Genomic DNA, 24,180 nt, shown 5'->3' with positions numbered 1-24,180 from the left:
TGGGGCGATAATTTAAAGAGTGTAAACATTTTATTGGGACACCCTGCATGTTATCATGAATATGAATATGACAGTAGAATGTCGATTTCGAAGCCACTACAAACATTTTAACAAAAATAAAAGTGTTTTATAAAATCTACACACCATAATAACTGGTCTAAACTACCCGTGACCCGTTGGGTCAATATATGTTATAGCAAGCTATGGAAGAGTAAGTATACAGAATTAAAGTATAAACGCGCAAAAATTGAATGCACGCGTGCACCAAAAACAAACATGGCGACCAGTGAAAACAATATGGAATACATTGGATAATAAAGTTCTTAACATCATTTCCCTTAGATTAAATGAAAAATCGTTTATATAAGAGGGGTGTAATCTGTTAAAAAAATTAAAAAGAAAACAAAAAGAAAAAAACACAAGAAAAGAGTATGCATAGTACAGGTCCAACCTCTTTTTTTGTGTGTTAAATATCAGGGAATAATAATGAACTGATTAAGTAATATTTAATTGTGAGACCTTTTCAAAGCAAATAAAAAAAAATATGAAAAGTTCCCCCACACACGTTTTGAAGTGTTTCTACGTATTTTTAAAATGTTTGAAACTTATGACCACAATCCCTACCCATCCCATTTCCCCTTTCTGCCTCCACCCCGCCACTAAACATGAAAAAAAAAAAATGTTTTCGATTACATGTCTCGCTCTGTAATCAAGAAGTGTGATCTCATTTTACATTAAAGTTATATAGGAAAGTGATCCCCCACGCTAAAATATTAAATTTTTATTATTAAAAAAAAATCCCTCTTTTATATTATCTTTAAAAGCCGTTGAAACATATTAGCAAAAAAAAAAAATGTAGATTTTGATTTCTTTTTAGGAGATAAACTACGTTGGGTTAGGTCGTAAAAAAACTCAAATATTATTATATGTAAAATGATCAAGTAGTTTTTTTTTAAATTAGAAAACCATATTTGCTTTGTTTTTTTTTTGGAAACAAACCCAACTTGCAACGAAAAATACAAATAAAATAATCCTAAATAAATAATTTTGGACACGAAAAACGTAGTTTTTTAATAAAAATATCAAATTCTAGTTTTAATCACGCACAACTTGAGTAAAGAAAATCTTTTTTAAAAATATGTAGGTGCACCTGAACAATCGGCACCCCTTACAATTTTTGCTTTATTTTTTTTTCAACTATTTCTGCAAATTATTGGACACTTAGCTACCAGATTATATAAAAAAAATGAAAAAAAATCAATATTTAAAGATTTGGAAGTGGGTTCAGTTTCACATACAACCTTCTAGTAAATCAATTCACCTATTTTCAGAAGCGATTTACAGCCCCGATTTGTCGTTGGCTCCTTCACCACCGCCATTATTATCATTTTTTTTTTTTTTCCATTTTGAGAAAAGTTTGATCTGCCCCCACGTTATTATTTATTTATTTACGACTTTTTAAAAGGTGTTTTTACATTTAACGACCCGCGCTATTTTTAAATAGTACTAGTCTAACTCGTTGGCCCTTAAAGATTAAGGTGAAAAATGTTCAAAATAAAAAAGTTATTTTGAGATTATATTGTCTTTTATTGTCTTGAGAAAACATTTTTTAAGTGATGAGTGAAAAAATAAAACTCAGGATCTTCCAGAGCACTACTGCAAGCACTAATTGAAATTAAGAAGGTCCTACCAAAAGCATTGCTAAAACCAAGTTTCTACCTCCCCCTATTTGAAGAGAAAAGATTTTTTAAAAGGCCTCAAAAAAATAAATCGTCAAAGTTCACAGAACCGCTATTAAAAGCAGTAAATATGGTTATAAATACGATCATAGGTATATATTGTATATTTGTATTTAAATATGTTTCTTTTTAACTCAACGGGGTTAAATTACATTTATTTGTAAGGAAAACACGTTAAAATAAGTTAAAACAAAAAATATTGTTGACCTTGTGTATGCTTTGAATAGCAGCAATGGCTTTTAATATCGGACTTAAGACAAGGCGGCCATAAAATAGGTAAGCAGACGAATATTTTTAAACCGGAATTCAAAAACCAGATGGACGGTTTAAACTCCCAAGCAAGCAAGCTGATTTGAGTTTGATAATTATAAAGATAGATGCGTGAATATAGTGATTACATAACTGCAGTTATGTATATAATTTTCATAAGAAAATTGTGTACAAAATATCTATACGTGATTCTGTCGTAATGATTTATATAATCAAGTAAAACTTCTCTGCAAAAATCGAATAAAAATACAACGCTGTCTTAATAGAGCCCACATTGAAAGAAGAAAGGATATTTTAAGTGTGCCAAGTCATTGTACTTGGCTTCCAGAAGACAGCTGGATAACATATTGACTGCTGTGTCTTCAAGCAAAACGGAAGTTCAAGAATACTTGATAGTCTTGTTACTTATCTAAGATAATCAATTTATAAAAAAGATATATTGATTTTTCTTACAAAGAAATCAACAGATGTCAGTAATTGAATGCATTCTTTATTTCTTTTGATGATTGAATTGGCCTGTACTCCTGTCTATTTAATATGTAAATTCATTAAAAAAAAACCCAAAAAACAAAAAAACTAGCAGGAACATGCAAAGTGTTCTATGTCTTTATCTCACGGAGTCTTACCTTAACATTAGTAAACTTTTCCCTGAAAATACGAGAGATTACAGCGTTTATATTTTTATATTTTATATGTATGCTACCGATCAAACAGAGGACTTGAGTTAATTTTCGTATTGTTTGGCGATAGTAGCAGTGTTTGAATGCTACAGTTGTATTCAGATTCTCTTAACTGAGCAGTAAAGAATTTTCTTACCTTTCAGGAAAATGCCTACATTAAGTCACCCCTTTTGACGAAACACATTTTTACTCATATAATTTTATTAATTTGTTAAAATGTCTTTTTAAATAACTTTTATGGATATAAAAATTATTATGAATGTATATACATTCACACACACACACACACACACACACACACACACACACACACACACACACACACACATACACACACACACACACACACAAGCACACATATATATATATATATATGTATGTATCAGATGGCTGATAAAAGAAGTCTTGAGTCCATACTTCACAAATTACTATGAGAGCTCAGGAAATTTGCTCACCGAGCTGAGACTGCAACAAAAAAAGTATGCAAAGAGAAAATTCTTCAATCAACCTTGTATGAATGTATCCTTACCTGGTTTCTTCAAGTCCCTAAATGAAGTATATGGACCTAAGACCCAAATGAGCAATACCATGCTGTCAGCTGATAGATCCAGTACAATAAAAGAACCGGATTAGATGACCCAGCGATGGAGAAGATATTTTGATAGAATTTCTAAATGTCGAATCAACTATGGACGAAGACGTGCTAAACCATGTTACTGCCCTCCCTCCCCAGTAATATATGAGTGAAGAACCAAGAAAGGAATAGAAGTTATAGAAGCCATAAATTAGACAAAAATGAACAAATTGCTAGGAATCGATAGAATTCCAGTAGAGTATGGAGGAGAATTGCCGACAAAAAGACTCAACCAACTGATAAAAGAGTACTGGTGACCAAAGAGCTTGCTGCAAGAGTTTAAAGCTGTCATGACTCTCACCATTTATAAGAATAAGACATTAAGGATTGCAGCATCTATTGTCGCATATCACTGCTATCAATAACTAAAAAAAATAATGGCCCAAATCCTCCAAAAACGCCTGTTCAATCTAGCAGAAACAATACTCACTGAGTCACAGTGCGGTTTTTGGCAGGAGAGATCAACAATTGACACAATATTCTTCAATCTCAGACAAATACAAGAAAAGTCTATCGAACAAGATAAGGACATGTACATGGTCTTCATAGATTTTTGGAAAGCCTTCAGCACGGTTGACAGAATCATGCTTTGGAGGGTTCTCAGGAGTTTTGGAAACCCCGATCATTTTGTGGAAATTATGAAACCGTTCCATGAAGGTACCACAGGAAGAGTTATGGTGGGAAATCAAGAAAGTAATCCGATTGCGGTAAATCATAGAACAAAGCAAGGATGTGTATTGGTGCCAACACTATTTACACTATTCCTAACATCAGTCTTCCTGCAACTTCAGCAGAAAATACACGAAGATGTCTATATGTGCACAAGAACAGATGGAAAACTCTTTAACCTTGCGTGTTTGAAGGCAAAAACCAAGACTTCTAGAGAACTGGTTACGGAGTTATCTTTTGTTGATGATACTGGCATGGTGGCGCATGAAGAGGAACACATCTATAGAATGGTAAACTGCTTCTCACGTACAGTACAAAAAATCAGACTGCAGATTAACATGAAAAAACTGAAATGATGTACCAGACAGTTATACCCGCATAAGCCACCTATTAAAATAAATGGCGAAGAACTAAAAGTAGTTTCAACATTGAAATACTCGGGAAGCATGATCATGGACAACAATCGCATTGATAGTGAAGTCAGCTGGCGAATCCAAAATATATGTGCTTCCTTTCGTAAACTGGATAAGCGTCTATGGTAAAGAAACTGCATCATACTGATGACAAAATGCAAGATGTACAAAGCAGTAGTCTTCCCATCTTTGCTCTACTCTTCTGAAACCTACACCTTATACCAGGACCACATAAGAAGGCTAGAGACAGTGGAGCAACGCCACATCAGGAGAATAATTAAAATCAGGTGGAATAATGATGTGACGAAAGGGAAAGTTCTAAAAAGAGCAAACACGGAAAGCATAGAAGCAATGCTTACAACCATACAACTGCGTTGGACTAATCTTGTTGTAATGCTGTAAAGACAGGATCCCAAAAATGCTCCTCTATGGAGAGCTGGAGAATGCCAATAGAAGAGTGGGTGGGCAAAAACTCAAATACAAAGACGTACCAAAATGCCATCTAAAAGAAATGGGCATTGATATCCCAAACTGGGAGGCACAAGTAAGTGACTGATGGAGTTAGCACAACAATCTATAGAGAGGGAGGGTAGTGATCGAGAATAGAAGACAGGTCGTAACCCAGCAGAGACACTTCCAAAGACACAAGCCCAGCTGCTTCACATGTGCTACGTGGAAAGATGTTCCACACCAGGAGATAGAGCTTCAACACCAGCGGATAATGCACCAAGCCTCTGTCTAGTCATCTACAAACATGAAGGACTGTAGGGAATTGAATGGAATTGACTTTAGTAGACAATAACAACGAGATAAAAAAAAAAAAAAACTATGAGATATTTTTCAAATAACTATGTACTTAAATTCAATTATGCGCATAACGTTAATAACAAAATTCCGTTTTTCGATGTACTTTTTTCTCCCCATAAAAAACCTATCTCTATTAACACAGGCATTTTCAGTTATAGAAGCGAATGATCCTATCGATATAAAATAGTAATGATTAAAATTCTATCAAACCGTTCGAAACTATTTTTTTTTCAACCAGAAAAAAAAAATCAAATTAATAAAAAATTAATTAACAATCAAGTTCCAAATTATATTGTAGACGAACAAATAAATGAATTATAATAAACATATACAATACTAATAATAATCAGCTAAATAATTTCGACTTCAGTAATTTATTCTACTCTAAGTAAATGCGGTCGATTTTAAAATTGGATGAAAAGCTATAAAAAATATAATAAATCGATACATTTTCCATCAACTGTAATAATAAAATGATTCATAATTTATAATGAAAAATTGAAAGCATCAAATTATGTTGTTAAAAATTACACATCGTAGACCCAAGAAATTCTACCGTTAACTGCGTGAAATAACGTTGAAATTTAAACATTTTTTTTTATTTTTAAATGTTGTTTTTACGTCAGTTACAGTGATCTAATCATTATATGACGATCTACGCATAAGAGATAAATTGACCGACTTAATTCAACTGAAAGTACTCTTAAAAGAGCTGACACACACAGATATATAGACAATTTGACTTATACACACACACACACACACACACACACACACACACACACACACACACACACATATATATATATATATATATATATATATATATATATATAATAAAGACAGACAGAAAACAGAAAAAAGAGAGATAAGAAATACGCACACAAACATATTCATATGGCTACAGTCTCAAAAGCACACACGCATTCATACATTTACACGTAAACACACCAATATAGACGACTCTACAAAAAAAAAAAAAAAAAATATGGATACAAATCTACTCACGTCATGTGCGTATGTTTATTGATAAACATTTTGTAGAATACAGAAACATGTTTGTTCATAGCGTATCATCTTATGATAAGCAATAGCTTTCTGGCCTAAAAAGCACTAGAGATATTGCCAAATGCATTTTTAGTGTTATGCTTTATAATAAGTGTATTTCTGTAGGTGAGCCAAAGAATGTTTATAAACGTAAACTATAAATGTACATCTGTTGAATACCTACTTGATGTCTTCAGTTTGCATTAAGCCATGCAGGACAACGAAAAACAAAAACAAAATAAAAATAAAAACAAAAGGTTCGCAATTATAACAAAGAAAAGAGAAATTACAAGCTCTCGCCATTTTGTACACTATATATATATATATATATATATATATATATATATATATATATATATATATATATATATATATATATACTAGACTACCCGTGACCCGTTGGGTCAGTATGTTATATTAGCTATGGAATTCATGTATCAGCGTGACACTTGTGACGTAAAGAAAATAGTTTTTTTTTTTGACATAATAGAAACATTTCTACGAAAGTATATTAAAATGAACAATCACTGACGGATCACTGCAAAATGAAAAAAAAATCCTCCCTATTCGTGTAAAGTTACCTATTTTTCCGAATAATCGCTCAAAAATCGAAAATTAAACATGATTTTCCTACGAATCGAACGCCGACGAAAGTCATTTAGCACATGATCCTATCGATGAGAAATATAAGAATAAAAAGCCCATATTGGAATCCTTCAACCAAGTTATAGAAACTTAAAATCTAAAAAAAAAAACAAACATAATTAATAAAACCTGAAGCAAAAAGAATAAAACATCAATAAATAAAATAAAACTAATATTAAAACAGATTAGTAAATGTGTCAACAAATTCACCGTTCTCACACAACTATTTTGTATCTAGAAATGTAAACAAAAAATAAAAAAAGAAGGAAGAAAGGAAGGAAAGGGACGGATAGAGAGTAGTAGCTTTACTACCATTGTTCTTATTTTGTCAATGGGTTAAAGTTGTTTAGTTGTAAGAAAATAGTAACAGTATAGTTGTAATAAAGAATAGTTGCAAAACACCCCCACTCTTCCCATGTTAAATAATAATTTCGAAATAATAACGTTAATATTTCAGGGTGCAGGTCAAAATCTGCAAAAGAAGCGATTTGTGTTTATTTGTTTACGTTGTTATGGGTTAATTTTTATGTGTGCATGCGCAACCGGATGTCGTAAACCGGAAAGTGGGTGACATCACTCGTTATAAGGTCATTTGAGTTTTATAATTATATAGATATCGAATGCCCCCAAGAAATGCACATCCATTTCTTTGGCCGACCTGACTGTCTATTCTATATACTTTGTATACACATTCCAGTTTAGCAGAACAGATATTAATGGCCAGCTTGCAGATTACGACAAGCAATTAAAAATGGCAACTTTGATTGATGCCTACATTAGTCGACTTCACGTCAACAGTTATTTACATTAAAAACATAACGCATTTCAAAGATTTTCTGAAATTGCACTATTTCTATTGGATAATTTCTTTGATTTGACTTATTTGGACAACTACTCTATCGATATAAAATAAGGGTAATCACAATATTCTTAGACCTATCATCCATATCCATTTATAAAATAACCATTATATGTATTAATTCAGTCATATACATATATTTAGCATCATTAATATTTTGTTGTCATGCTTTAAACATGCTTAATTATATTTTCCATTGTACGCGCGTTCTAAAATTTCAATTTATCACTTTTTTCCCCAGGGTAAAACTTAACAAGTCAATGAATTTTAACTCCTCACACATTTCTTATGAATTCAAATTCAGGTAATTTCCAATGGAATTATTTGCAATATTTTTAAAAACAAAACAACACAAAAGTTCAGAGAATGGAAATGGTGTTGCAGTTTTTACAATGATAGACAAGATAAGTGAAATTAATACGAAGTTAAAAATACATTGCAGGATAGGATACATTTTTAAGGGTCTCTGAATATATAAACAATCTTTTTCTCATGAAACGAAAATAAATTATTTAAGGTAAAAAACAAACACACTTAATAACAAATCGTGTTCACAGTTCAACTTGTTGATGCCGGAAGAACAAAATAAAAATAACATTTAATAGTTCATGATTTTCAATCTATTTTTAATATTAAAAATTTTATCTTTTAACCCTAAACGCCTACACTTAGGATGTTTAATTCAGGGGAGATAATTATCTCCTTTATTTAGGTTAGTATCAACAAAGGGTAGTCTATCCCCTGCCTATATATATATATATATATATATATATATATGAAAAGAAAGAGAGAGAGAGAGAGAGAAAGAGAAACGCAGCTATATTTCTAAGAGATTATATAACAAATATATTTTAAAGCATAAATCATTATATATATATATATATATATATATATATATATATATATATATATATATATATATATATATATGATGGACTCTCCGTCGATTTTCGACGTATGAGACTCCGACAATTGACCTGAAGGTCTAGAACTCAGCGTGTCGACATTCACTTAGACGTATGTGGCACTTTAGTCCTGCTAGAGACTTGCAATGGCGACCGCAGTGGTGACAGACATATAACTGCAAGAATGTAGCTCCACACTGCTCAGTATTATTTTTTGACTTGACTCTCGCTTCTTTTAGTTTTTCGATGCAAAACGCCGAGAACTCCTTGATTTTTCTGTCACACATTTCTATCCACTTCCTTCTGTCTTTTGCAGTTAGCTCAATGTTGTTATATTCAATATTTAGAACCTGCAAATTAGACTTTATTTTGTCTTTGTAACGCAACCATGGTCGTCCTACGTTTCGACGGCCTCTGTCTAATTGGCCATACAGGAGTTGCTTCGGTATCCTATCATCATCGATTCGCATCACATGACCCGCCCATCGAAGCTGCGACTGGATTAAGAAGCTTTCAATGTTGCTGATTTTACAAAGTGTGAATAATTTCGCATTTGATATTTTGTCTTTCAAAGTAAAACCGCAAATGACACGTAGACATCTCTTATGGAAGACGTCAAGTTGCGAAATTTGTTTTCGGTATGGGGTCCACGTCTCCGAGGCATACAAAAGTGTGGACAGTACCACAGCCTTATATACATGAATTTTTGTCTTCAGGCTTAAACCTCGAACATTCCATAATCTTGTGTGCAGCTTGCCAAAGGCGCTGCTTGCTCGGGAGATACGGTTGATAACTTCATGGTCAAGAGATGCACTTGAATCAACCACACTTCCCAAGTATGTAAACTTGTTAACATACTTCAGGTTTTTCCCATCTACCTGAATCGACATCTGAGGAAAATTGTGCACGGTTTGTTTCTGTTTAACACCCTGTACTTGTTTTGGTGTAGGTGGTGGCTGGTAGATGACTTCCGTTTTCTTTATACTGATTGTCAAGCCAAAGGCTTTACATGCAGTAGAAAACCGATTTACAAGATGTTGAGCCTCCTCCCGAGAAGTCGCGACAAGGGCAGCAGCATCTGAAAACAGCAAATCTCTTATAATGGTTCTTCGGAGAAGGAGAAGTGTTTTCGCTATATATATATATATATATATATATATATATATATATATATATATATATATATATATATATATATATATATATACAGTAGGATCCAAAAGTTAAGGGCTAGTAGTTTCAAGACAAGTTTAAGTACTTTTTAAGAAAAACCGTTCATTTAAAATACTTAATATGCATATATACTTATAGATCTACTCATCACTCATGTCTCGCCTAAATTTCATAAGCATCCGTTGGATATTTTTAAAGTTATGACCAATAACACAAAAGTTTGTCCAAATTCTCGTGGTCCAAAAGTTAAGGGCTAGGCGGTATAATCTTTAATTATTATAACAGTAAGGTACTGTATAGGTGTCAGACAGGTACTATGAATAATCCTACTTCAAATTTTTACTAAAGAACATTAAAATTATTGTAATTGAGTAAAAGAAATGAGTGTTTGTATCGCACTAGTACAACATGGCAGCAAAACAACGTCGTCCCGTTTCTGTCGAAGAAAAACAGCTAATTATTCATCTTCATAGTAAGGGCAAGAAAACTTCTGAGATTGTTGACACCGTAGGAAGGTCTCCTAGTGTAGTAAAGCGTATTGTGGCACATTTCAAGCAGTCAGGATCAGTGGCAGCTGCCCCAAAATCTGGTAGACCTCGAATCACAACTGCTCAACAGGATCGTCTTATTGTCAAAATGTCACTTAAAGACAGATTTAACACTGCTGCTAAAATATCTCGAGAACTAAAGCAAAGGTCTATTGTTCAAGCGTCTCGGCAAACTGTTACACGCCGGTTGCACGCTTCTGGATTGCAATCTCGAGTGCCAGCAAGGAAGCCTCTTATCTCCAAAAAGAATCAGAAACTCCGCCTCGCTTTTGCCCAAGAACACGTTGTGTGGACAACCGAAAACTGGTCCCGTGTGCACTTTAGTGATGAATCGAAGTTTAACGTTATCGGATCTGATGGCAACACGTATGTCCGGCGAAGAACTGGTGAGAGATTGGAGGTTAAGTGCGTGAAAAAAACTGTGAAATTTGGAGGAGGAAGTGTAATGGTTTGAGGCGTTATGTCAGCTGCAGGCTGTGGACTACTGATTCGTCTGCAAGGTGGAATAAATGCAGAAGTTTATAAGCAGATTCTACGGCAGCATGCAGTTCCTAGTCTTCGGTCGTCGCTCTATCAACCTGCAATTTTCATGCAGGATAACGCTCCTTGTCACACTGCTAAGAAAGTAAAAACATTTTTAGACGAGGAAGAAGTTGAAACGATGCGTTGGCCCCCTCAGAGTCCAGATCTTAATCCTATTGAGAATATCTGGAAAATAGTTGGTGAACGTGCTCAATTTCAGTGCCCAAAAAATCAAGAAGAACTCTGGCAGTGCTTACATGCTGAATGGAGTGCGATAACTCCAGCGTTTTGCAAGAAGTTGGTGGATTCCTGTGCCAAGAGGTGTCAATAAGTCATAAATAGCAAGGGTTTGTTTACCAAATACTAGTTAGTTGGTAATTTCAGCCATTCGCAGCAAGGACAAAAGCCGCAATCGTGTTAGCCCTTAACTTTTGGACACACAAATTTTGAACAATTTTATTTAAAATGGAAGTTATTCAAAAAATACTTAGTGTAGGCTAACGAAATTATGACCCATTGAAGATATACATGTTATCTATATAATTGTGAAGTAATTTTTTGTTGTTCGTGTGTATTTGTTTCAAATATATGGTTAAACTTGCTAAGGTTTTACTAGCCCTTAACTTTTGGACGCTACTGTATATATATATATATATATATATATATATATATATATATATATATATATATATATATATATATATATATATATACATGCATATAAATATTAATAAATGCGAAATGTGGGCCAATTTCTCGCACTAACGGTAAAGTCAAAACGTTTTTCACCTTAATTCAACTTTATACGATCTATCCTTTTTATATTTTGCTTATTTATTTGCGATATCAGTTGTAAGATTAAAAAAAATGCATATTACATTTGAAAAAGGACATTCTATGAACTAACTATATTTTATTTTTGTTTCTTAATTGTTTTCGCACCCCTCCCCCCCAAAAAAAACAAAACTAAATAAAAAAACAAGCAAACAAACAAACAAATAGTTTTGTTTATTTCCTGGACAAATAGTTAGTATTAATGCTAAGATTTTCCTTGATTTAATGGAACCGACTTGACTTTCAACAAATTGCAATCTATTTCAAACTTTCAAGAGAAAAGGCAAATCAATCTCTTCTTTTTTCATTTATTTACAACAACAATTAAAACATGAACAGATTTGTATCGAAATTATCAACATGTCGATCTTATTTTGTTTCGTGTTTATAACAAAGATATCCAATGAAAATTTGAAGTTTAAATAAATATTGCAAGTATTTCAAGTAGCTAATATATATATATATATATATATATATATATATATATATATATATATATATATATATATATAAGTGAACGTGTCTGTCTGTCTGTGTGTCTGTGTACATTTCCATACGCAATAACTCTGTCAATTTTTAGTCTACAGACTCGAAATTGGATATGCAGGGTACTGAGATTTGGGAATATCTATGTGATCGGTTTCGGCCAGAAATTTGGCCTTTAAGGAGTCAAAGTTCAACAATTTGGCCTTTGAGAACTCAACCAAACTCCTCCGACAATTTTCGGTCTAAACACTTGAAATTTTAGATAAAGGTTCATTGGACATGGATCTAACTTAATAACTTGATTTGAGCCCAAAACAATAAATTTTAAGGGGTCATAACAGGGGTCAAAGTTTTAAAAAATTGACACTTTTTTTTGCTCAACGTAGATCTCCAAATACCCGGGCAACGCCGGGCACCCATACTAGTATATCTATAAAAGTGAACGTGTCTGTCTGTGTGTGTGCGTGCGTGCGTGTGTGTGTGTGTTTATGTGTGTGTATTTCTCTGTGCATTTCCATACGCAATAACTCTGTCAATTTTAGTCTACAGACTCGAAGTTTGATATACAGGGTACTGAGATTTGGGAAAATCTTTGTGATCGGGTTTCGGCCAGAAATTTCGCTGTTAAGGGGTCAAAGTTCAACAATTTGGCCTTTGAGAACTCTACCAAACTTTTCCAACAATTTTGGGTCTAAACACTTGAAATTTTAGATATAGGTTCCTTGGACATGGATCTAACTTAAGAACTTAATTTGAGCCCAAAACAATAAATTGTTAAGGGGTGATAATAGGGGTCAAATTTAAAAAAATTAACCCTTCTTTTTTCTCAGCATACACCTCCAAACACCCGGACAACGCCAGGCAGAAATGCTAGTATATCTTTAAATGTGAACGTGTCTGTGTGTGTGTGTGTGTCTTTCTGTGTGTGTGTGTGTGTGTGTGTCTGTGTACATTTCCATACGCAATAACTACGTCAATTTTTAGTCTACAGACTCGAAATTTGATATACAGGGTACTGAGATTTGGGAATACCTATGTGATCGGTTTCGGCCAGAAATTTGGCTTTTAAGGGGTCAAAGTTCAACGATTTGTCCTTTGAGAACTCTACCAAACTCCTCCGACAATTTTTGGTCAAAACACTTGAAATTTTAGATAAAGGTTCATTGGACATGGATCTAACTTAATAACTTGATTTGAGCCCAAAACAATAAATTTTAAGGGGTCATAATAGGGGCCAAAGTTTTAAAAAAATTGACCACTTTTTTTTTTTTGCTCAATGTAGATCTCCAAATACCCGGCCAACGCCGGGCACCTATGCTAGTATATCTATAAAAGTAAACGTGTCTGTCTGTGTGTGTGCGTGCGTGTCTCTGTTTGTGTGTGTGTGTGTGTGTGATTCTGTGTACATTTCCCTACGCAATAACTCTGTCAATTTTTAGTCTACAGACTAAAAATTTGATATACAGGGTACTGAGATTTGAGAAAATCTTTGTGATCGGGTTTCGGCCAGAAATTTCGCTGTTAAGGGGTCAAAGTTCAACAATTTGGCCTTTGAGAACTCTACCAAACTTTTCCAACAATTTTGGGTCAAAACACTTGAAATTTTAGATATAGGTTCCTTGGACATGGATCTAACTTAATAACTTAATTTGAGCCCAAAACAATAAATATTAAGGGGTCATAATAGAGGTCAAAGTTTAAAAAAATTACCGTTTTTTCTCAGTATATACCTCCAAACACCCGGGCAACGCCGGGCACTCATTGCTAGTATATATATAAAGCTGAACGTCTGTGTGTGTGTCTGGTCACGAATAGGCTCCTATATTGTTGACTATTATAGAAAACTGATTACATATAATGATAGAATATGTATCGAGACACAGGAATGGGTATGTTTGATCTAAAATAATGATGATTCATTAAAATTGTGGGGTCTGCGTACGCGCTTGGTCCACAAAGTATGGAAATAAAAAAATTTAAAATTAAAAAAAACAAAACGTTTACAAGTGTTTTTGATATAGATATACATAATAATATTTTGATAAGTATGTTTTAACTTAAATAGGGATGGTATAATAAATTGTGGGGCCTGTAGGCACAAACTTTAATAAAGACTTTTCATATCTATCTGCGTAAGTATACTTTGATAATTATGTTTCAGTTTGAAGAAATATGGTATAATAAAATTATGGGGTGTTCGTTCGCGCCTGACCTCCATAGAATGGAAATATGTCACAAAGTTAACAAGGTTTTCTTAATATAGATCCACAGAATATTCTGATAAGTTTTTCAGTGTGAACAGGTATGGTATAATAAATTATGGGGTTTATCTATTTTATTGTTACTTTCATCATATTTTTCTTTGGTTTTGATACCCCCAAATTCGAAGCTATCTCTTTACAACCTTTCCTTTTCATAACCTATCATACTTTCATAAATCAAAGTCCATTTTCTGTAGGCTGTTTTTAAACCCAGTCAACGACGGGTACTTTTGCTAGTATATATATATATATATATATATATATATATATATATATATGTGTGTGTGTGTGTGTGTGTGTGTATATGTGTGTGCATGTGTATATATATTATATCAAGACAATTTTTATGCCTGTCGTGGCATCACAGTTACATGTTTGATTTAAGAGTCTAACGAACTGCATATGCCCTTTTCGATCCTTAATCATTTCTAAAATCATTATTTAAGATTAAAAGTACGCAAAAACCGTAAGAATAACATTATAAACAAATGTTTCGACATTTTTGAGCATGCAGCGATGTGGCTACTTCACCTAGTATTATATATATAGAGGTAGAGCCAGGAAAATGCTGGTGAGCTATTTTGTTACCTGGCACCCCTCTTCTCTTCTGATGAGAAGCATTGTGTTTCGAAATACGTAGATATAAAGAGCATTTATATCCCTTATCCCTATTGATGACATACTCTTAACGAATTGATAATTAAATCTATATACACTAGTATATATTTTTATATTGTGAATCTTTTCCCGTTGTTTATATATACCATACTTTAGGGGAATTGCGCCAAGTCCGGGGTAATTGCACCAACTAGCTAAAAGTGCTCTTTTGGCAACCACGCATATAAAGAGCACTTTTTTTAGCTGGCGCAATTACCCCCGGATTTGGTGCAATTACCTCAAAGTACAATATATATATATATATATATATATATATATATATATATATATATATATATATATATATATATATATATATATATTCCAATTCAATAAAGACAACTACATCCAAATACTAGGCACAGCAATGAGTACTAAAATGGCACCGACATATGCCACCCTTACACTCGCCTTCTTATGAAAGGATAGAGCAAAAGTACGGGCACAATATAAAAACACTCTTCATAAAATCTTAGAAAAGAAACCTAGACGACTGCTTTATCCTCTGGAGAACCTTATGGGGGGATATCAAAGAACTCCACACTTTGCTACAAAATCTACACCCAAAAATAAGCTTCACACTAGAACAAAGCCCCACAGAACTACCTTTCCTAGACATCCTAGTAGCAATAAAAAGCAACAACATAATCACAGACATCTACCACAAAGCCACAGACACTCAACAATACCTCCACTTCAAAAGCCACCATCCTAAAAACTGTCTAAAATCAATACCCTACTCCCTAGCACGTAGAGTCTGCACCATAGTAACACAGACACCTCCGTTCAACTAGACTGAATGAACTACAAATAACACTGCGGAAAAGAGGATATCCACTACCACTAATACAGAAAGGTATTGAACTGGCTGAAAAAATTTCAATAGACTAAGAACCCCCCCAAAACACAACAAAGAACACATTTTAGCATACGTCTCTACACACAACATAAACAACCCAGAACTATTCACACAGATAACAAAAACCTTATCCTCCTCAATCAGAACGACAAACTAAACAACATACTTAAAACAACAAAAATAATAAAAAGCAAACGCCAACCCAAAAACACAAGCAGAAAGAGAGAGTGACTACAGCTGAGGTCAGCGGCCTCGACAAGCCCAATAAAAGAGTAATAAAAATTGAACATGCCAATGAATAATAGACACTTACACGCCTCCACCTCTTGGAAACACTTCAAATGAACTACGAAATGCCATTTTTACATATCCAACACATTTGAAAATAATTTCTGACGAGGACGCTTCACAGAACGTCTGAAACGCGCGTAAAAACGATTTCAATGATTTACAAACATTATTACAATGATCCAAACATAATTCTCAATGAAAAACCAAGACACGGAATAATAAAATAATGTTAAAAAATACACATTGTTGGTGACTACTCCCTTATTTAAATATAAATCTTTCTTTCGTTGGAATTTCTTAACCCATTTTATATATATATATATATATATATATATATATATATATATATATATATATATATATATATATATATATATATATATATATATATATATTCCTTTTCAGATTAAATATGTTTTTAACTCATTTCAAAGTGTTTTTTAACATATTTTATTAACTGTTTGCTCATATATATATATATATATATATATATATATATATATATATATATATATATATATATATACATGACTACTTCATTTAACCAAATAAATTAATATAGGAAAGCATAGATTTATGCGTAAACTTTAAGTATTTTCTTTAACAGTGCTCAATACGTAGGTAGAGCTAGGTAGTAAGTTATAAAATATGTATGGCGATTAAGCTACACAGAATATTTCGCGTTCCATCCACGCTAGGATTCATCAGACATAAGCCTAATGATATGCTGATGACGTGAATGAAACGCGGAATATTCTGTGTAGCTTAATCGCTATATATATATATATATATATATATATATATACACACATTACAGAAAAGAATAGACACTAATATAAATATTTTCTGAAGATTAATATATGCTTATTCATATTCACAGATATGAACAGTGCTGAAATAACTTAGAAAGTTTCCCATTGAAATTGCATCTAACAACATTGAAGCATACCACGAACCAAAGGATAATCAGGGATATCAAAATTTCTGCAAGGACGCATTATGGGTCAACATGAAGGTGGTCTTAGTCATCGCAAAATATCAGGAAATCTTTCAATACCTCTTCCTACTGTTAATAGAGTGATCGTACAATTCAAAATAGAGGACAAAGAGTGCACAAAACCTCATCCAGGTCGCCACAGGCCCTCTGAAAGAACCTTGCATTTCAGGAAAAGAAATGGTGACATTTCAACACAAGCTGGTGTCAGTTCCAGAACAGTTGTCAGGTATCTTCACAAGCTGGGCTACTTGTGGTAGAACTGCGAGAAACAAACCTCTTCTTTGTCCTGCCAATATCAAATGCAGAAAAGATTGAGCTCGTGAGATAGTGGAGAGACCTGTAACCTTTTGGACCAATGACATGTTCTCTGATGAGTCACGATTTGCATTATTTCCCGACAGTGGAAAGGTATGGGTATGGAGGCTCCCTCAGCAAGAGTTTGACTAAAAAAAAAAACTGCAGCCAACGTTGAAACATGGAGGTGCAATTTAGAGTGATGATCACTCAGACTTAGCGGAGTACGAACGAAACATCAATTCTGCTAAATATATTTCAATATTACATGAAGGACTCCTTTCATATTCAAGTGGTAAAACGAACCAAGTTAACTTCCTATTTATGGAAGACGGCGACACAACGTTAGTTGACCCCAAATGGGATCAATAAACTTCCATGACCAAGTCAGTTGCCGGATATGAACCCAATTGAAAACCTTTTGAGCATATTAGACCGAAACCTTCACAAAAAAGGAAGCCATCTTCTAAGCCTGAACTTTTAGCATTATTGCGTAAGACATGGCAGGAAATTCCTCAAAATGATATTCGTCAACTGATCGATGCCATGCCTAGAAGGGTCCTAGCATTAAAAACAGCAAAGGGAACGCCAACCAAGTATTAGTTATTAAATTTGTGATCATTTATTTTTATTTTGTTCTATAAATTTTATGTTTATTGAAATAAACTATTTCTATGGGTGTCTATTATTCATGTCTATATATATATATATATATATATATATATATATATATATATATATATATATATATATATTCGTGTGTGTGTGTATGTGTTCATAATATTTTCTTTTCTGCACATATTTTCTTTGATATTTTAATAAATTCCATTAAGTTTTCTACTTTCCGGCTTGACATGGCCGATGTACACAAATAGTGCGGCAACTACATCGGTCAGTTCCAACCCGAAACTAGAAAACCAATAAGAATTTAGAAAGGATCAAAGAAAATATTTGCAGACACAATTTCTTCGTAATATTTATAACACGCACACGCATATTATAATTCAGTAGATGTCACTATTAATTTAAATGTTAAATATTGTTAAATATAAATATGTTAAATATAATCACACTCTATTTAAATATAGTATTAACCACTGGACTTACTTTTATTTGTAGTATTTAATTTATTCTATAATATTCATAATATCTAATGGATTTGGAAATATCTCAATTGTTTTATTTTTTGCTAAAATATTTCCTTACGTATATATATATATATATATATATATATATATATATATATATATATATATATATATATATGTATATATATATATTTGTATATATATATATACATATATATATGTGTGTGTGTGTGTGTGTACGTGTGTGTGTTTATACATGTATACACACATAAGAAAAATATATCACATCAAACATTTTCTCAAATGATCATGAATACGACAAACGTTTTTATTTCGGTCATACTTATTAGGTAACGTTCATAAAAAAGTTAGTTCGTGCAAAAATTCATTTACCCTGACCTTTCCTATTAACCGCCATAATGTACCCGATCAGAATTTTTGTAGGAATTTTTGACACCCCTACCACGAAACTACGAATAAAATATAAAAAACTCGTAATTTCTCTTTTAAAAGTGGTTTGTTTATTTTCTTTATGGATTATACTTCCAAAATAAACTACTAAAGTTGTTTTAAAAGTAATAGAAATATTTTTTTTTATTTCTTAAAAAACAGTAATGAATTTTACGAACTCAATATTTTTCAATTTTTAAACTTTAAAAATCTATCCAAATTTTTCTGTTGATTCTATTTTTACGATATTTTCAGGGTCAATGTGAAATTTTATGCTCTTTCCAATAAACCGATTATAATACTTTAGACAAACGTTTTTTTTAAATTCACGCCATCTCCATTTTCAAGTGTATATTAAAAAGTAAATAATTAATTTACTCACCAAAGTTTTATATATCACAAATTGAAGAGAAAAGGTCAATAAATAATATATTCAAATTTAAAACAAAAAAAGTAGTGTTTTTTAGAAATTTACCTGTAAAGTTCGAAGTTTAAAACCTTTTTTTTTTAAACCACGTTGTTTGTTTTTTTCTTTTGTTTTTTTTATGAAACCTTGGTCCTTGCTCCTTTAATTGAAACAAAATTAGGGCTTGAATTACATTTTCCGAGTAGTTATAAGCATGGAAAGACAGAGGGTCGAATAATTCACGCCTCCCATTTTGAAATGTCTATTAAAAAGTAAATAATTAATTTACTCACCAAAGTGTTATATATCTCAAATTGAAGATAAAATATCAATAAATAATATATTCAAATTTAAAACCAAAAAAAGTAGTGTTTTTTAGAAATTTACCTGTAAAGTCCGAAGTTTAAAACCTTTTTAAAAAAATCACATTGTATTTTTTTTTTTTTTTTTTTAATGAAACCTTGGTCCTTGCTCCTTTAATTGAAAAAAAAATTAGGGCTTGAATTACATTTTTCGAGGAGTTATAAGTTTGGAAAGACGGGGGTGGAATTATTCAATATTTTTCACGAAATTCCTGACACACCTACCGATATATTGCTTTCTGAACGTATCTGATAATAGATAAGCAACTAGGAATGTAGACTCATGCCTTTTCAAATAACTATCATATTTCATAACATAAAGGTGTCTCTTTTCTTTCTTGACTAAAGCGTACGTCTGAAGACGGGACCTCTGTTGGGTTAAGGCTTACGCAGACACAGTAGACAACAAATGTTAGCATATGATCAAACACTTCTAAACAATAACATTAATGCTTCTTCATATATGATAAGCAAATGATGAGACACGTGTACTTTAATACTACTGACTTAACATAACTTCCATTCAACTTTTAATGATAGAATAGTCATTATAATATTAACTACGCGCTGTAATAAACCATTTTGTCTGGAGGATTTTTATTTTTGTTTCGCTTTGATTTTAATACCAAATATTATTAAAATAAAAAAAGAAGGATTTTGAAATTTAAATAGGATTATTACGATATCGTTTTGTCGTTAAATTACAAATTGGACTAAATTGTTATAAAACTATCACAAATAGTGTTTCGTGAAATTTGAGATGAGGATTGATAATTTGTGTTATTTATATTAGTTGGACTACTGTTTTCACCTTAGGTGTTATTCAACCATAGTGATCTCCAACATCGTTTAGATACGTCTTGTTAAACTCGGGAATCTAAGTGACAGTCTCCTTCGGGTTGAAGGTTCAACCCTCAGTACGGGCAATACTAAGAATACAATTACGAATTAAGACCTATGCGGTCATAACTGATGGAACGAGAGCAAGCTACCCATGTGGATTAAATTAAGGGTTACGTTCGAAATTCTATACAGATTCCGGAGTTTGACATAAAGATTCCCGACAAGACGCACTTGAATAAAATTGGAGGTTATATCGGCTGAAACGGTGTGATAATAATATCCAAGATGAGAACAGTAGTTCGAATAATTCAAATAAAACACGTGAATAATGTAAAATGAATTTGAATGTCTGACGACACTCCCTCAGCATCCTGCTGATTCAGGTGCATTTCGTAATTAAATCATATTTTAAATAGAATTTGCAAAATTTTGTTTCGTTCGTTGGTATTGCTTATTCGATTCCAAGAAATATTTAATTAATAGTAAATAAATAAAAGTAAGAGTATATACGCCACGTAGAGACGAGAAACACACACACACACACACACGTGAAAAGTGATCGCAAAGGTTTTATTAATATAGAGTTTATATCCACACATTTAAAGCAAATGCACGTCTGACTACTAGAGTGCCTGAATATCTTCGGTTTCTGTGATACTGTTAAGTAGTTTGATCATAGAAACATAAGATGTTCAATTTTCCACCTGTTCGATGCCGACATACAAAAATAATACGCTTGTTTTAATAAGTTAAATAATGAAAACTATTATTTGAATATTGTAGTTATTTTTTGTGAAAGAAATGAGTGTCATTAATTGCGGCAAAAACAATGAAATAATGATTAACGTCAATAAAGTGTTTTAATTACTTACGTCTTGCTTCCACGCTTTTTAATAACATTCCTTCTAAGAAAGTGTGGTGTCGCATGTTCCCCTTCGCGATTTGTCGCCACTCTTTCCGAAATTCATTGACGCCAATCACTGCAAAGTCCTCTTCAAAAAGGTGAAAGTTTCCCAATGTCGGGTGCTCGTTAGCCATACTCCCGGTCGTTATTGGAGTACCGGGGTTTTCCCCAAGCCCCGCTATTGTTGCAGTTTTTATAGGAAACTCGGTTCAAAATATCAAAAATTAAAGGATATACACTAATAATACATCATTGAAAAGATGTATGTATTTTTCATAGCGATAGTTTTATTTTTATTTTTTTTTATAAATGAATAGCTAAATAATAAAAAAAACTACTTATTTAGAAACATATACAAAATGACATGATTGTTTTTATTCGATAAATGCAAAACGATCATTTTTACAATGAAATGAATACGCAATGTTTTGGTCTTTCGTTTTTAAGTATTCTTTTTAAAATATTTCGAATTTTACCGTTATGTATTTATTCTACGAAATTATCATATTTCCGCTCTTTTTTAAAGCTTTGATTTTAGTTCCTTTATTGCATTTAACATAATAATATAACACGATATTATATTATATAAAATAATACGATATTATATTACATAATATAGCACGATATTATATAAAATAATATTATCAATTTGTCATTTGAACAAGTGTTTGTCCCCAAGGAGGTGGTCGAGGAGAGACGAAGGTTGTTTATGAGTAAATGCATCCAAAATGAATGAAATAAAAACTACGAGAAATGAAACTGATGTTCATGACGAGTTTACGTCAACACCGTCAACGAGTCAAATTGAAAGCTGAAGACATCATTTTAAAAACGAAATCCATTTCTTTATTTTTTTTTCGTTTGAATCATCTAAAACGAATCTATAATCTTCGTAGTCGCTCCGAATAGAAGTGTTTGCTTCTTTAGATAATGTTTCAATTCCGATCAAAAATAAGTTTTATGACATTGAAATAAAATAAAATAATAATATTAATAAATGCCACTTCTATTATTAGCCACCGAAGATCGAATACGAAGAAGAGAAAGGAACAAGGATCCTTGATTCACTTTCCTTTTTTTTTTTTTCGTGACGTTTAAAGCGTCATTCATTGATGCAGACGATTCCCGCCAATATTAGACGACAGTCGCGACAATGGCGGTACATATCCGAATTTATCCCAACAACAATATCATCATCATCATCATCATCATCATCATCATCATCATCATCATCATCATCATCATCAATAATAATAATAATAATAATAATAATAATAATAATAATAATAATAATAATAATAAATATTTAGTAGCAGTTATACATAATGTTAGTGGTGGTGGTCGTTTTCCTTTCCTATTTTTTTTTTTCGTTTAGTTGTCGTTGTTCGATCCTTCGATGTTAATTCCTTCGATTATTCCATTCAATGTAATTCACATCATTTGCCGTTTTCTTCTGACGCGCGTTCTTCGCACATTTACAACGTCTTCCAAAAATTCTAGGGTCGTCAATTCGTTGATACTCCAAGAACATCACGGACGGACGGACAGACGGACAGACGTTAATAATGAAAGTAATTTTTTAAAATTTTTTACCAGCAATAACACGACGTGGTGAGTATTAAAATAGTGAGGTCGTTTACGTGTAGATCGTGTTAATCATATCGATTATTTAACTAGCTGTCATACTACAATGAAAAAATACGGGAGGAGGAGTGGGTGTAGAGTGCAGTAGAGTAATTTGCTCAGTTCATCATTCAGCGCGTTCTCATTTCAATACAAATCAGTCTCCCTCGTTGTCACTCAACGAAACTTGCCCGTAACAACAGCGGCAGTAAAAAGCTCAATAGTTGTAAGTGACGCTCGTCGCTCGTAGATCTACATCCCTCGTTTCTCTCTCTTTACGCTAATATTTGTTTTTCTTCCTTTACGTGATTGCGTCTTTCTTTGTTTATATATAATATCCCCTCGCCTCCTGCTTAACAGCCACTGCTGTTACTGCTGCCACGATGCGTCTGACGTCATGAACTACTTGTACAGCTACATTTTAATTGATTCGCGTACTCGCTTATTCCGGAATAGTTCCCTCCGTTTCGCATTTGTTATCTACCTGACACTGCAATTCTTCCACTTAAGCACCAACTCCATCAACAATCTAATCTTCATTCGTCCTTAGCTCTTTAGCTCTTTTTAAGCAGATAATATGGCAACAGAAATTTAATCAATTACCGAAAGTGTTCACGCATGATGAAACATGAAAGAGAAATATAAATAAGAGTAGCAGTCATTCTAACTTTAACTCGACTCGTCGCATGTCTATTAATAGAATTACAAGAGAAACACATTCTAAGCTTGTTTATATTTGGTATAAAAAGCACTTTAAATTTCCACATAAGGTTTCTGCTGCGTGTTTTCCATTTTGTAACAGAGTTGAATAAAAGTCAATTTATTTTTAAAATCTATAAATAAATATTTAAGAGACATTTTCTTCGATGTACATATATTCTTCTTAATAGACAAACACTATTTCTGAGCAAAAC

General features: G+C 32.6%; 1 protein-coding gene across 1 annotated transcript in view; it reads right to left on the bottom strand.

The window, feature by feature from the left end:
- The window catches only part of LOC145287974 (uncharacterized), a 142,135-nt gene extending 118,353 nt beyond the window's left edge, over positions 1-23,782 (bottom strand). The window contains exon 1 of the mRNA XM_080135950.1: positions 21,612-23,782. Within this exon, the coding sequence (XP_079992076.1) occupies positions 21,612-21,777 (166 nt within the window). The 5' untranslated portion in view covers positions 21,778-23,782. The remainder of the gene's footprint in view (positions 1-21,611) is intronic.
- Positions 23,783-24,180: the final 398 nt, after the last annotated feature.

The sequence above is a fragment of the Euprymna scolopes genome, chromosome 11, assembly GCF_053919585.1.
Source record: "Euprymna scolopes isolate OS-2025 chromosome 11, ASM5391958v1, whole genome shotgun sequence".
Lineage (NCBI taxonomy): Eukaryota > Metazoa > Mollusca > Cephalopoda > Sepiida > Sepiolidae > Euprymna > Euprymna scolopes.
Note: the sequence above shows the minus strand (reverse complement) of the source record. Positions and strands in the feature narration are given on the sequence as shown.